The sequence below is a fragment of the Cibotium barometz genome, chromosome 20 (assembly GCF_041138505.1).
Source record: "Cibotium barometz isolate CiBa-2024 chromosome 20, ASM4113850v1, whole genome shotgun sequence".
Taxonomy (NCBI): Eukaryota; Viridiplantae; Streptophyta; class Polypodiopsida; order Cyatheales; family Cibotiaceae; genus Cibotium; species Cibotium barometz.
The window spans coordinates 29,371,469-29,386,832 of record NC_141065.1 but is presented as its reverse complement, the minus strand read 5'-3'; the positions used below and the strand labels follow the sequence as shown (position 1 = coordinate 29,386,832).

The 15,364-nt window shown below is 41.6% G+C and overlaps 1 protein-coding gene across 2 annotated transcripts in view; it reads right to left on the bottom strand.

The window, feature by feature from the left end:
• The window catches only part of LOC147627766 (glycoside hydrolase family 2 protein), a 149,286-nt gene extending 147,128 nt beyond the window's left edge, over positions 1–2,158 (bottom strand). Inside the window, exons 1-2 of one of the 2 annotated variants that reach the window (XM_086814725.1) lie at positions 1,787–2,158; positions 1,445–1,684 (exon numbers count right to left, since the gene is read on the bottom strand). In XM_086814725.1, coding sequence (XP_086670851.1) covers positions 1,445–1,684; positions 1,787–1,916 — 370 coding nt within the window. In that variant the 5' untranslated portion in view covers positions 1,917–2,158. The remainder of the gene's footprint in view (positions 1–1,444; positions 1,685–1,786) is intronic. The other variant, XM_086814727.1, reaches the window with a different exon arrangement.
• Between the last annotated feature and the right edge of the window lie 13,206 nt (positions 2,159–15,364).

The following is a 15,364-nucleotide window of genomic DNA, read 5'->3' as shown; positions in this document are numbered from 1 at the left end:
TTTCTTGTGGAGATGCTTCCCGGTTGGCACCTTCTTAGCTAAGAGAAACATTACACCTGCCTCTTGCAAAAGGTGTTCTCATCGCCAAGAGAGAGTTATTCATATGTTATGGGGATGTCCCTCTTCTCGTGCTCTCCTGGACAAACTGTCAAGGCAATTGAGAATGCGATTTCCCAATAACAACTTTGGGAAATTCTTTTGGATGTTCGACCGCCTATCGTCGCCTTTGCCAGGTTATATGGTTTTCCTTTCTTGGACTAGATACTAGGCTTTGTGGGGACGATCTACCATCATGCACGAAATCAGCTGATTTTCTGCCATGAGGAGATCATATGCTTTCCTTTCTTTAGGAGGTCTCTTTACCTTTCACTCCAAGATTCTTATGACCACGGAGCAACTGGAAGTGTTTTTCCGTTGTTTTTGATGTCTGAGTAGTAGCTGCCCGACTTTGGAGCAGCTATGAATGTAACATAAAATCCCTAATTAAGCAATGGTTTCACCAAAACAAAATGTGTGCGTGTGTGTCTATTCTCACACACACACATGTTGGGGTTGCTCCAAACGTAACTATGATTGGGTGGTGAGCCACCAGCACCATATCTATGTCGGTGTGTGTGTGTGCACACGTGCATGTGTATAGCAAGGAGCTGCTTAGGTGTTCACGAGTTGCTTCAATCCCACGCATCATTCTTATCGATAAATAATTATATGCATGTGTCATAGTAGGCTACCAATTTCAGTAAACCAATTAGCCCATGTTGGGAGCCCCTAATCCACAAAGGGACGAAAGAGGCTAAGTGTAAATGTAGTCAACACAACACACAGATTAATACAAGTTAACACAACTTACGTAAAATTAACCGAATTAGTTGGCCTACTTTGGTTATAAATATGACCCCTCTCTCCCCATTCCTCACATCTTCAACAAGCAACCAAGTGTAATTCAAGATCAAGATGTGAAGAGTAGCCCGAGAGCAACAATTAATGCAAACCGGTCCAACGCTTCCAATTCAATATATTGGGTGAAGGATTTCTTGCTTTATTCAGAGAGAAAGTAGTACGATGCTCATTTTTCAGTAGACAAGTAAAGTTAACATTTTAGCTTTGTAATGTAAAATAGGTTACGTTAAGAGGATCGAGTCTTCCATTGTCATTCTCTTTCCTCTCTTCCTATTAACTTTATATTTTTAGGTTTGTGCTTCAAAGTGGTGTTGAAGAATCGTGCGTCTTTTAATGCTATCCTGATAAACAATCACATGTACCTCACAATACTAAAGATAATGTGATCATGCATGCATGTATCTTGAACTTCAACGTCAATCTAGGAATACCACATGCATCTTATAATATTCTATTGGAATGATTGTGTGATCATGCGTGCATGCATCTTGCACTGCAACAAACAGACAAACAAACCAAAAAAAAAAAAAGATTTAAGGCTTGCCTGGCAATTGCTTCCATGTGGAGTCATCGAAGAGGGGGCTATGGAAGTGTGGGGGCACATCTTCAGGCTTGCTTGCCAGATGGAACGCCCAGTAGCCGCTCAAGGACAAGAGGAAAGGCAGGCCATCCACCCATGATGCGGCGGAGGCCAGCGCAGCCTGCACGGCTTCGTCTCCCCAAACAGCCTTTTCTGCAGTGCTTTTATCCACAGAGTTGCGCTTCTGCCAGAAATCCAGAGCTCCTGTGCAACGGCACCGTGAGATTAACACGTGGAAGTGAGACTCTGTTTGCTCGTACGGCAAGTCTTCTTGCTCGTACGACGTTAGGGCAAGCTTTCTATTACCTTGGATGCTGGCATGGCAGTGCAAGGGCACGTGCGCCCGCCTCCTGTTACGTTTCACGACGCTGGGATCCTCCCAATCGCGAGACAGTACTCCACTCGCCATGTCCCCCGCTTCTCTCTCCCCGTGCATTTTGGCCTTTAAAAAACACGTGGCCTTAAAAAAACACGTGTCTGACCTCTTTCTTTGTTGCTTACACACATGGCCTTGCCGGGCCGTTCCGGACGCCGTCCCGAAGCAATAAAATTTTAGAAGCCTGAAATAAATTGAAACACCCCAAACCTAACTCACATTTTCTCCCTCGAGAAGTGCACCCATAGCACTATTACACACCACGAACAAATAAGGGAAACGTATAGGGTTTCGACTAGCACTTGCCACCCAACAATGGGCTGTAAACCAAATACCGCCGCGGTAAGCCACCAATCAAGCTAAACACCAGCACAACCCTAACCCACAAGGCATGCGTGTCTATACCACCACGCACCCCCAGCCCTCACGGCTTTCACAGGTGCGACTAACCACCAACTAGGACCCTAGGGTGCCATGATCCCAAGGTAGAGTTGTACACTATCTGGAAGACGAAACCTGTGCAACCAGGGGCTAACCACCAACTGGGACCCTAGGATGCCCTGATCCCAAGGTAGAGTTGTACACTTTTTGGAAGACAGAACCTGTCCAGCCTCATTGACTTTTTCAAAAGGCGAATATCTCAAAAACAACTTATAGACTTTTCCAATCCTCATTGCTTGACAATTTTTTTTGGAACTCTCAAGTAAATCCATTGGCCTTCTTCCAAGACTCTAATAGGTGATCTTTTTCAAAATAAAAAAAGGCCCTAAAACTTATGAACTTTTCCATTCCTCATTACTTGAGAATCTTTTTTGGAATTCTTAAGTAAACCCACTGGCCTTCTTCCAAGACTCTAGTAGGTGATCGGTTCTGATTAGCATAGAATTGTGCTCTATCTTGCACACACTTTATGCTCTCTCTTGCAAACTACAGTTTATGCTAATGAGAACCAACCACCTACGGAGCTACGCATCACCTTCATAGACTTTTTCTAAGCCAACCATCCATGGGACTCTACCTGATAGCCATACATCAACATAAAAGGGCTTATCTTAGTAGTAGCATAATGCTCAACACTATTAGAAGAAAATATCTTCCCAATCGAACTGCCTCATAGAGACATATGCACGCAATATGTCCTCCATAGTCTGATTCACACATTTAATCTGCCCCTTAGGCTCGAGATAGTCAAATGAATTTATATTCAGCTTAGTGTCAAGTTTCTTGAACACCTCATGCTAGAAATGTCCAGTGAACTTTGGATCTCGATCACTAACAATATCAACTGGCAAGCCATAAAGGCTTTTCTAGTTACAAATGTATTTCTAAGAAAAGGCTTTTTTCTCTCTAAACCTTACAAAATTCAATTTTATTAGTTGATTTTCTACACATTCTAATGCAAATTAATTCAGATAAATGCATACAAGAATATGCACAACCAATTTACATATTGATCCTTCATAACTAACATTAACCAAATGTGGGCTATCTTAAGCATTAACTTAATTAAAAATCTTAAGCATTAACCAAATGTGGGCTATCTTAAGCATTAACTTAATTAAAAATCAATCCTCTAATACCAAATGAAACACCCCAAGTAAGAATCCACCTACCTCTGTGTCCTCCCAAGACTGACAACTCGCATTTGATAGCTTGACAAGTGCCCACACACATATCACTATTGTAAACCTAAGCAAACAAGGGAAACATATATAGGATTTTACCACCCAACTATAGGCTCCAACCTGAATACAACAATAAGCCACCCACCGAGCTAGACACCGGCATAACCCTATCAAGCCCACACCCACAAGGTTTCTGAGCTACTGGACTGTGTGGAGGAGAAGCCATAGCCATCGCCTGAGGGTGTGTAGCAAGTGTGTGTGTGTGTGTGTTGAGAGGCTACCATAGCAAGTTATAGCTCTCTTGCTCTCCCTCTTAACTCTCTCAACAGCGCACCATGTGTGTGGAAGAGGAGCTTCAGGCGCCGCATCATCTATTATGGGAGTCTATCGTATCTGGCCCTTGGAGGGACTGCATCACAGTTGCCTCAACCATATCTGACGACGCATCATCTATTATGGGAGTCTATCATATCTGGCGCTTGGAGGGGCTGCATCATCGTCGCCTCAACCATATCTGACGCTTGGAGGGGCTGCATCGTATTTGGGAAACAGTAGTAGTCACCCCACCTACCTTCTCTCTCTCTTGGCGGCGGCTACACCCAAGCCAGCATAGCCCACAATCGACACGTAATATAAGCTCTTGCAACTTCATCGTTTGTCAACTCTTGAAATTCTCTCGATGTGCAATTCAAATTCATTTTCCAACGTTGGGCGCAGCCAGGTGGGTGCAAGTTCGTCTCGTTAGTTGCTATCCTTGTTGCACAGCTAGGTGTGGCGATACCAAGTTGTTGTTGGCATGGTGCGCCTTGTGATGCCCAAACGTTGGCACGTGAAAAGAGAAAGGCCAATGCAAACTGTTAACCAGAGAGGGAGAAACGCTCACATAAGCACTTTAGTCTGCTTTCCATCTTGTTTTCAAAGCAGCATCTAGAGGGGGAGCAATTACTGCGATGACCAAGTTACAATGGGAGCAGTTATAGCCGATGACCAAGTTACAATGGGAGCAGTTACAGTCGACGATGACCAGGTTTATCACCCCTCTCTCTTGCTATTGTTTTGTGAGCCAATAGCAGCAAATTGGGGGGAAGTAGCCAACTGACGCCATGGCATAGGCGAAGCCAACAACAGCAAAAAGAGGGGGGAGAGAGAGAGAGAGAGAAAGCTATCTTTGTCTCATGCCCAGCTGCCAAAGAGGGCCATAGAGTCCTTGGGCTGCAATGCAGCACACGCATAGAAAAAGGAGGCGGGACAACTTCTTATCTCTCTCTCTCTCTCCCTCAACATCGTATCGACCATGCCGTAGTGCACTAATCACTTCTTCGAGTAGCCTCACCGTAGTGCGCAGGACATTGCCTACCGACGTCGTAGTGCATCGACTGCCGGCACATCGACACATCGACGACGAGACCGCATCTCCAGTGGCTAGCACACTCTGTGGGACTCAGGTAGCTAGTTCCAATTTCTCCCCTTTGATTTATTTATTTATTTTATTTTGTTATTTATCTGTAAAAAAAATTAATAAAAATAATATGACTTGAAAATTCCAATTCCATCATGGCTAGCAGTGGTAGTTCGCCGTTGTTAGGTGGATTAGGGGGGTTTTCTCAAATGTTGTCCTCCATGTCTGACATGTCCCAGGTCGAGCTTGACCGTATTCGTTAGGCGATGCCGCTCACCAGATCAAGATGACACAATCTCCTTCGGGCTCGCGAGGGACTGGGGATGTTCCCCCATTAACGTAGCTCCTAATGTTTCCATGTCCGTATATGACCTCGTAGGTCCATCCCTGGAGTGAGATAGACAGCATGGAGTTAGTGGACGATCAACCCTTGCAGAGGCTGATAACACTAACGAGAAGTACTATGAGGATGATCTTCTTGATGATGAGGATGCCTATGGAGATGATACTCGACCCACATATGTGGAGTTAGAGGCCAAGATGGATATCTCGAGGGGGTCCAGCGCATTGGAGAGAAACCAAACTGAGATCTTGTCCGTGCTTAGGAGTATTCATGACCATTTGGATGCTAGTTTTGCTACTCCTGTAAGGAGTGTTGCTAGCCAAGATCTGCACACAGGAGGGTGCATTTTCCTCCTACCAAGGACGTAGTGTCTCGAGTAGGATCGCGGGCCAGAGTGCCTGCGAAGCAGTCTGCAGAGTGAGTGACTACTAATCTTCTCAAGAACCTCAAGCCGCCAAGCTTTGGGAGAGACGAAAAAGAATGCAACAAGGACTTGATGAACATTTTTCTACGCCAAAGTGGTTGGATATCCACAACCTCAAGCAGGCGCCAGAGGAGGTGAGGCCCTTAGAGGTAAGCATGTCGTTGAGAGAGGCAAAGTGTATAAATGGTGGATGAATTTGGTCGAGAGTGCTGGACGTCCAAGGACCTGGGTAGAGTTCAAAACGATGTTTCAAAGAGAGTTTTTGCCCATGAATGAGTTGCAGAGGTCCTCACATGTTTCAAAGAGAGTTTTTTGCCCATGAATGAGTTGCAGAGGTCCTCACATGTTGGGATAAATGCTCGATGCAGGGGGCATCTCCCTAAGACAATACATCTCCAACTACCACAAGATTGTGTTCAAATTAAAGGGAACCGATGAATTCCAAACTTTAAGTGAATTTATGAGAGTCTTACACCCAAACTATGAGGCTTTTGTAGAGCCTAAGCAGCCGACAGATTTCAGTGAGGCCATAAAGTATGTGCAGATATATGATGACATTTCAAGCCGATCTAAATCTGACCTTAGCAAAACAACTTAGGGTAAAGAGGGCTCCAGTTTTAAGAGAAAAATCTTTCAAGGCAACGGGGGCAAGGGGGCCAGAGTGAGCAGCAAAGAGGGAAGAGTGGGCGCTAGGCGAAGAAACCATGTCGTTTTTGGGAGAAAAACCAATCAAAATCCACCAAGAAGGAATAGTACGAGAAAGCTAGAAAGGAAAATCTATGCTTTAACCGTTTCGAGGCTAGACATAACAAGGCAACATGTCTAAAGCTGGGAGTTAGAGGTAGTTCCAACGATGCCAAGAAGAATGGTAAATCCTCTCGGCAATTGCATACTATCAAGTAGTTATCTCTTAGTTCGCGGAGTTTAGAGAGGTAGCTGTCAGGCATACGGATAGTACCCACGCTTGCTGCATTACCCACGCAATGTGGCAGCCATCAATGTTACCACATGATTTGGTCCACTTGTATGGCAGGTTAGGTGGCCGTAGAGTCACTGTCTTATGACTAATGATGGAGCCACTCACAACTTCTTAACTACACGTTAGTTAAGAAGTCACGATTTTTGCGAGAGACTAAGAGCGACCATAAGTACACTTTATCATTGGCTAATGGTCAATTACGATAAGACTGTTTGGGGCATTGTGTGTAGACTATCGTGCTGTTAATCAGATAACGATTAAAAATAAGTATCCAACGCCTTGCATTGATGAGTTGTTTGATCAATTCAAGAGTGAAGTATTTTCTAAGATTGATCTTAGATCAGGTATCACTAGGTCGTCAAGATTAGGGAACAGAATGTTCCCAAGACCATGTTTAGGACTCGTTTTAGATATTACGAGTTCTTAGTCATGCCATTAGTCTTTACGAATGTGCAACATTTATGACGCTAATGGACAAGATTTTACGTCCATATTTGGGAAGATTTGTAGTAGTTTTCCTTGACGACATACTTCCATATAATAAGTCGAATGAAGAACACTTACAACATTTGCACTCAGTGTTCAAACTCCTTAGGGAAAATAAGCTATTTGGAAAGGAATCCAAATGCGAATATTTTGCTAAGAAAATTCACTATTTAAGCTACATTGTCTCCCCGCGGAAGGTACACAGATGGATCCTAACAAGGTAGATGCCATTGTTAGATGGCCTGAACCTAGAAATCTTGAGGAACTGTAAATTTTTCTAGGTATGTCTGAGTTCTACCAACACTATGTAAAAGACTACGCGAAGATTTTGCAAACCCCTTAATCGATGAGTTCAGGACAAAAGATAAAACTATTCACTGGATCCTCAACGAAGAAGTTTTGAGAAGCTCAAGGTGGCCCATCTCGCAAACGGACCCCAATGAGCCATTTGTTTTGGAGACACACACAAGTGGGGAGACCATTGGGGCAGTTTTATTGCAAAGGGGATGCCCTATTGCATTTGAAAGCAAGAAGCTTGACCGTGTGCCCGACGTAACTACTTAGCTTACTACACGAGCGAGAGTCACTTACTATTGTTCGTGCTCTAAAAAAGTGGCGACGTTATTTGTATGGCACTACATTTGAGGTCCGGATGGATCATGAAATTCTCAAATGGCTTTCAAATTAGAGTGAATTAAAGGGTAGAAAAGCTCGGTGGGCAAAGATCCTACAAAAGTTTGACCTTACACTTTGTTACTAGAGAGGTAAATTTAATGTAGTAGTGGATGCGATGAGCCGCATGTTGATGGTGAATGAAGGTTTGCTTCACCACCTTCAAGAGTGAACTCTTTGGGTCACTATATGGGTTATGTGAGCATGATTCATCTTTTTCAGAGGTATGGCGCGATGTACATGGCTACACTTATACACATCAGCATAGCCACCTTCCTCATAAAAAAGGAGCACTAGTATGAAGAGGTTAGTTGAGGTTTCTGCGAGAAGAGGAGCGAGCGCTAGTCCACAGCGACTAGACAAGTATCTTGGGTTATGTACCAAGCCAGAGAGTTTGGGGGTGGACCCTTCATCATAACCATTTGATACTAATTCACTTGGGAGTGATAACCTTTATCGGGGGGAAAAGTACAGACACTATTCCATTGAACGACGAGTACCTACTCTATAAGGGTAGAGTTTGCGTACCAGCTACTATAGGTGATTTTTAGGCCCAAATTCTTATTGAAAGTCACGATAGTCCAAGTGCTGGTCATCTTGGGATACATAAGACCTATGCACTAGTCAAAAGACAATTTTACTAGCCTCGTTTATTCAAGGACATCCAGAACTTTGTGCTGAAATGCAAGAAGTTTCGGGTCAATAATCATTAGCGCCTCAAGGTTGGAGGTTTGCTTCATCCACTAGATATTCCCAAAGGGAAATGGAAAATCATCTCCATGGATTTTATCTTTGGTCTAACTAGAACGAATCGAGGAAATGATTCTGTGGGTAGTGGGTTGACAGATTGACCAAGATGGTCAAATTTAGACCTAGTAAAAAGATGGTGAAAACACCTAAGTTATCTAGGTTATTCATCGAACATCTCTACAAACTATATGGCATGCTTGTTGCAGATATAGTCTCTGATAGAGATAGGAAGTTCAATAGAGCCACTTTTGGAGGGAAGTCTTCAAACAACTAGAAACTACTCTGAGCATGAGTACAGTAGACCATTCGCAGTTTGATGGTCAGACAAAAAGAAGCAAAAGATTACATATGTAGCACACAAGATCATGCAAAGACATATGCGAACAAGGATTGCAGAGAAGTGGCCTTTGAAGAAGGTGACTTTGTATATTTAAAAGTCTATGTGAAGTCAGAGACTTTAAAGACAGGAAAGTGTGAAAAGCTTTCACCTAGATATTGTAGTCCCTTTAAAATACGTAAGAAGGTTGGTGGATTAGCGACAAACTTGAGTTGCCGAAGAGCTCTCAAGTTCATCCTGTTTTTCATGTCAGTAAACTGCGAAAAACTGTTGATCATTAGGAGAACATAGTTTCTCCAAACATTTTGGTGGAGTTGATAGAACCACCATCTATTCCACATGAACACAAGAGGACTCTTGGATTTAGAGATCGGAACATGAGGTATATTGTGTACCGTGAGGCACTTGTTAAGTGGAAAGATCGTGAAGATGAGGCTCCTTCATGGGAGCGCTTGAGTACGCTAACCAATAACTTTTCGGAGTTTGTTTTTGTGGTGAAACTCTTCTTAAGGGGGGAGTAATGTTATGTAGCCTGTAGTGGCTACGTACGGGAGGCCGACCGGCTCCGAGACTATCCAACCACCAAAGCGCGGACGGTGAGCGAGCCAGGGTTCAGGGGTGAGGACGCCTAGGACGGAGTTCCGTGAGCGAGCCGAGGTTCAGGGGTGAGGATGCCTAGGATGGAATTCCGTGAGCGGGCCGGGGTTAAGGGGTGAGGACACCCAGGATGGAGTTCCGTGTGGTGGGCGGTCTGGCATGTGTGGGCAGGCAGGCCCCTATATATGCCCGACGGTGGGGAGGATTCCCCATTACTTCAAAGGCTGGGTGGCTATGTAGGGTTTCCCTCCTCTACATACATGACTACAGTGGTGTGACAGAGCTAACCACTAGTTGGTACCCTTGGGATGCCCTAGTCCTAGGGTAGAGAGCTCCTACATTGAAACTCACTACAAATGAGCCATATTCATAACTTTATAGCCTCAATGATCAGTTCACATTGCTATAAGAGATGTCTGGATGACCTCTTACACTAGCCTCATTATGTCCACACAACATGAGACATAACATAAATGCAACTAGAAAAAAAAGCAAGAATTTGATTCACTACAGCAACTAGCACCCTTCCTCATTGGTTACTCCCTTAACCTTCTAAAAAACACTTCATTTTTTGAGGGGCTAGTAGGGGCAATAGGTTTTTTGAGACCTCACTACCCATGTTCCCCTTGAGGTGGAACACCTTGACAATAGCAAGGGTATATCAATTATTGATGCCCCCTTAATTTCTCGGTGAGACGCATCTCTTGTAGCATTTATGTATCTAAGTGTAAATCTCGAGATTTATCTATGAATTTAGTGTGGGAGTGATGGATGCATAATATCCCTTGTTAATGAGCATTGACAAGCAAGATTTCTCAAATAATAGCTTAGAAGTTGATGGTTGTCTCCTCGAGACCTCTTTTTGATGCATATTGTAGGGTAGCTTTCTTTCTTTATGAAGAGGAATAGCACTACCATAACTAATTTGCACTCCGCTTGAGGAATAGAAAGTTATGGTTGATGATGCACTACCATAGCTAATTCCATGTCAACGGCTTTTCAAATCACCAATTCAATAGCGAAGCAAGAAAAGTATACTCCAAATCCATATATATAGTCACTAAAGCAAGAAAATATTAACACAGCTTGGGAGGGTGTAAAACCTCTCCTTATTGTGTGTGTGAGTGTGAGTGTGTGTGTGTGTGTGTGTGTGTGTGCATGTGCGTGTGCGTGTGCATGCGAGATCACAAATTAAACTAAATGGAAAAGAGAAAAGATTTGTATTAAGTGATAAAAAATTATTATCAATTAAACTAAATGGCAAAGAGAGAATATTTGTATTAAGTGACAAAAAAACTAATATCAATTAAACTAAATGGCAAAGAGAGAAGATTTGTATTAAGTGATAAAAATTTAATATCAATATAGAGGTAGGGAGACCAACCATGACCAAGCTTCATAAGGGTAGGACTCTCTTACTTGTTCCTTACTTAGAGATGTGTGTATATTTGTAATTGCATTTGTGTGCCTGCACTTGTGTGCTAGCATTTATTGTTAAGTGGATTGTTAGTGTTAATAACGCATGATTATACATAGTATAGTTTTTATTATACATGAAACACACTACTAACATTTACATAGTCTAGGGTAATGTACTTTTTTTTTTTCAAATGTGTGTCTATGTGTGTGTGTGTGTGTGTGTGTGTGTGTGTGTGTGTGTGTGTGTGCGCGTGTGTGCATTTATCGAAAGGATATCCACCTTCTAGCTAGTTGGAAGGCAAATCCGTGCCTACCTAGAAAAATGTTATGTGTAACTAGATTTTGTATAGTTGAAAATGTTTCAACATGCACCACCAAGGGACGATGAGTGATGTGATCAACAACAATGTGAACTTGGATATGTTAAAACAAATAATACTTCAAGTTAGCATGTTTACAAACTCAAGGAGCTTTTTTGCCTTTTCTTGAATGGGTGGGGAGATGGACAGGGGAGACTCCTTGTCCATGAGAATGGGTAGGAAGCTAACTAGCAAGCACATATGTGTAAGGATAATGAAAGCTTCAGTTACATATCTCCACACGACAACCTAGAATGGGGGTAAATTCATTACTTATATATTAATCATATATTATGAGCATATACTTTACACAAAGTTATGGCCCCAAAGCCATACTTTAATTTAAAGAGGTTTCAAATTAGCATTGATGAGAAGTTGTTTATAATGACAAAAAGATTAGAGGCTTTATGGGACTAGATAAACATGGTCACCATATCAATAATAACAGTCAATTTTAAACCATATCAATCTCATGTAGCTCTAGTGGTGCCGCTTGTCCAAGGCTCATCACCCCCATAACAAGTTCCACCCTTTGCACATCCTCATGTGGAAGGATATATGTTCCTTCATATTGAGAAATGATCTGTTTGACCTTGTCACATGCTAGATATGAGGTCCTCTTTTTTATGATGCATTCGAGCTTTGTTCATTTGTTCATTTGTGAAAGTGTCGTTGGATGGTATCCTAAGTAGATGGCTATTTTAACGCATTCTCAAGGTATAAGTAAGGCGATCCTACCATGGGTTTAACTTTCTTGATGCCAAAAGTGGGACATGTCTAGGCTCACCAAATCTTGCCATGCTTCCAAAATACTTGTTGGAGGAGAACATATATTTGCATGTATGTATCTTCTTTCACACATGATGGTTCCCTTCTTAGGTCCTTTTAGCATGAACTCTAGCTCTGCCCTAATCCTTTCCTTAGCTGAGGGCTCCTCTTTCTCTCGACTTCCTAGCATTTATATTCCCACAAAGAAGACTCTCAAGCACTAGGTCGACCAACATATGTTTATTGTGGCAAGAATATTGTCTTGATTTTTTCCAAGTTCTTGTGTTTGGATGTTGAGCTGCCCCTACCTCTAACTAATTGCTAATGTTGCCTCCTTGCACCATCAACAAGTCAAGGTGACTAAGCCCTAACTTCTTAACCATGAAGGCTAGTAAACCAAACTTAGCAGATGTCTCTTTAATGCGTATTATGAGAGAATATCAATTGACACAAATAGGTAGTATCTTTTATTCTGTTGGTTGACACAAAAGTTGTATATAAGTATATGGACTTGGATTGTATATTCTATAAGTACATGGACTTGGAATGTATATTATGTACTCTCCATGCATTATGGCCAAAATACATTTACATTCCCCAACCACAGCTCATGAATCTCAATTTATCCACCAACGAGGAGTCCACTATTGTAACATGCATTTATGAGCTTCCTCAACTAGAATAAACTTGTACTTTGTTCTTTCACAATACTCTTAATCTCACCTCCCTCTCCTCTAGCATGTGGTTGTATAAAATATGTTTACACTCCTCATCGTTTATGGCCACTAAGTATGGTAGTTGGTACCTTCTCATAGAGGTAACATCTTTTACCCATATAAAATCAGCTCTTTTTGGTCCACACACTAGTATACTTCAAGTATCCCCACTATGACAACTGCTTTAGATAGTGGAGATACTTGGAGTCTACTAATGTGTGGACTACCATACATAATGGCTGTACTAGGGAGTCATGTGTGGGCTACCATACATAATGGTCGTAATGGGGAGTCATGGATGGGGAGTGTAGATGTATTTTGTATCACCACATACAAGGAGATGTGAGGGAAGTGGAAGGTGACATTGAGAGTAGAATGAAAGAACACATTACAAGACTACATATCTAGTTGAGGAAAGCTCATAAATGTATATTGTGAGAGACATAAATCCAAAGTTTCCCACACCCTACAAGACCCCTCTTTGGACAAAGACTATTCCACTGATATGGTTTTTCATATAAAAAGAAATATGAGACGTTTTGGGAAAAGGTAAGAGGATTGATGATAGTGGTAATGTAGTGGAAGGTGGACCCCCAAGATAGTCGTGGCTTTGGAATGTATAATATGCACTCCAAGTCCATATACTTATATATAACATGCATGCAAGCGTGTAAGAAAGTGTAAGGGAAAAACAATGACTTAAAATCTATTGAGAATGTTTTTCTGAAAGAAAAAATAATGATTTTTCCCATTTCTAAAAACACTTATGACAAAGTAACATAATTAGCCAAAGAACATTCTTGAGTCACATTTTTAAGTTGCATTCTAGTGGTTGTTGCATAATAAAGTCAACAAAAAGTATTATAATAAGCAAAAAGTATTATCAAACCTTAACATTTTTTAAATAATAAACGTATACATAAGCCCATTACATAAACGTATACATAAGCCTATTACATAAATGCTTATAAGACACCAATTCATTAGCCACTAGTTGGATAAGCGGGCACTCATTTTGCAAACAACCAAGTCATCCAAATTGGACACCTTGGCACTTAAATTCTATGCCCTTCCATGCACCAATCCATGATTGCATTCTATATCCTCTTTCTAGTAATTTGTAACTAAGAATCCGAGTGTCACAATGGCGCATGTGATAATTCCTCTATCTTATCACCCTTTGTAACCTTTACCTCTAAGTGCTTCTTGAGGTTCTTGTCTTGTGCACTTAGACGTGACCTCCTCCAATGCTTGGATCTTCTGCATGACTCCACTCACATATTGGGTTGATTTGGTGCATGTTCAAGGACTACTAAGTCAGAGGTATTGAAGAGGATGCGGAGTTCCTCTCATAGACATCTTTAAGAGGCTATGGAAGAGAAGAATGAAAGGGTAGAAGGAGATGGCAAGAGGTGGAGAAAAAGGAAAGATTGATAAGGAGATGGGAAGAATGGGAAGAGAACAAGGGAAGAGTAAGAGGGGATTGGGAAGCGACACCTATGACACAGAAAATATAGGAAGAGATGTTTTACATATTAAAAATTCTTTATAAAATTAGCATCACTAGGGCCCAATTTGGAGTATTGTGCAAGTTCACATACATTATTACTACATAGCTAAAGGTTTTAGTGTGAGATATGACTTTTTTATTACACTACCTAAATGCCTTTTCATTTCCACCTACCGCTTAAAATTTTCTCACTCGACCTTAGTCTAAAACACACATGCACATGCATTAAATATTTGCCAATTGGATACACATGAAACACACATGAGAGAGAGAGGGGGGGAAGAGAGAGCGTATGTGTGCGTGGAGAGATTCAGGGAGAGAGGGAAAGTGAGAGAGGAGGAGATTGTATGTGTGTATGTGTGTGTGTGTGTGTGTGTGTGTGTGTGTGTGTGTGTGTGTGTGTACATACATGAATGAATGAATGCATGTATGCAAGCATTTAAGTGGAGAGAGAGGGGGAGAGCCCCTTGCCCACATGAAATTTCTCGCCATTGTTAAAACAATTAAATTCATCAATCAATAATGTAGGTTACATAAGGACTCTACAAGGGGCTTCTTCTCTGTTCAACATATTTGGAGAATCCCTCTTCAAATTCTAATAAGTGCATTCTTAATAGTATCCTTGTTTTGTGTTGATAAGCAACTTCCTAACATTTAAACCTTAAGGCTTTAATAAAGACCCAAGTTTTTCTCTTGATAAAGTTGAGTCATTGAGATTCTTAAAGTGCCACCTTAACACCTCACATTGTTTCTATAGGAAGTTGTAGATGCTAACAAACCAAAAAGTGCTTAGGTTATGAAGAGAATTTTGCTCCTATGTTGCATAGTGGAATATATTTCCTTTAAGAAGCTACCACCAATTTCTAATACTATAAATGATGTGACATCAAAGTTATTGTAGGTCCCACCCCACTGGTTGAGATGATTGCCCCTTCATACACAAACACTCAATGATAGTGCAAGAAAGCATCCCACATAGGGAGCACCATCGATATCATATGTGGAGAGTTTATGTGGAGAATTCCATTCACCTTAACTATGAATGCCACTCACCTTAACTTTTTGTGTTACTTCTTGATTACAAAGAGTATAAGATACTCTGTGTGTGTGTGTGTGTGTAATCG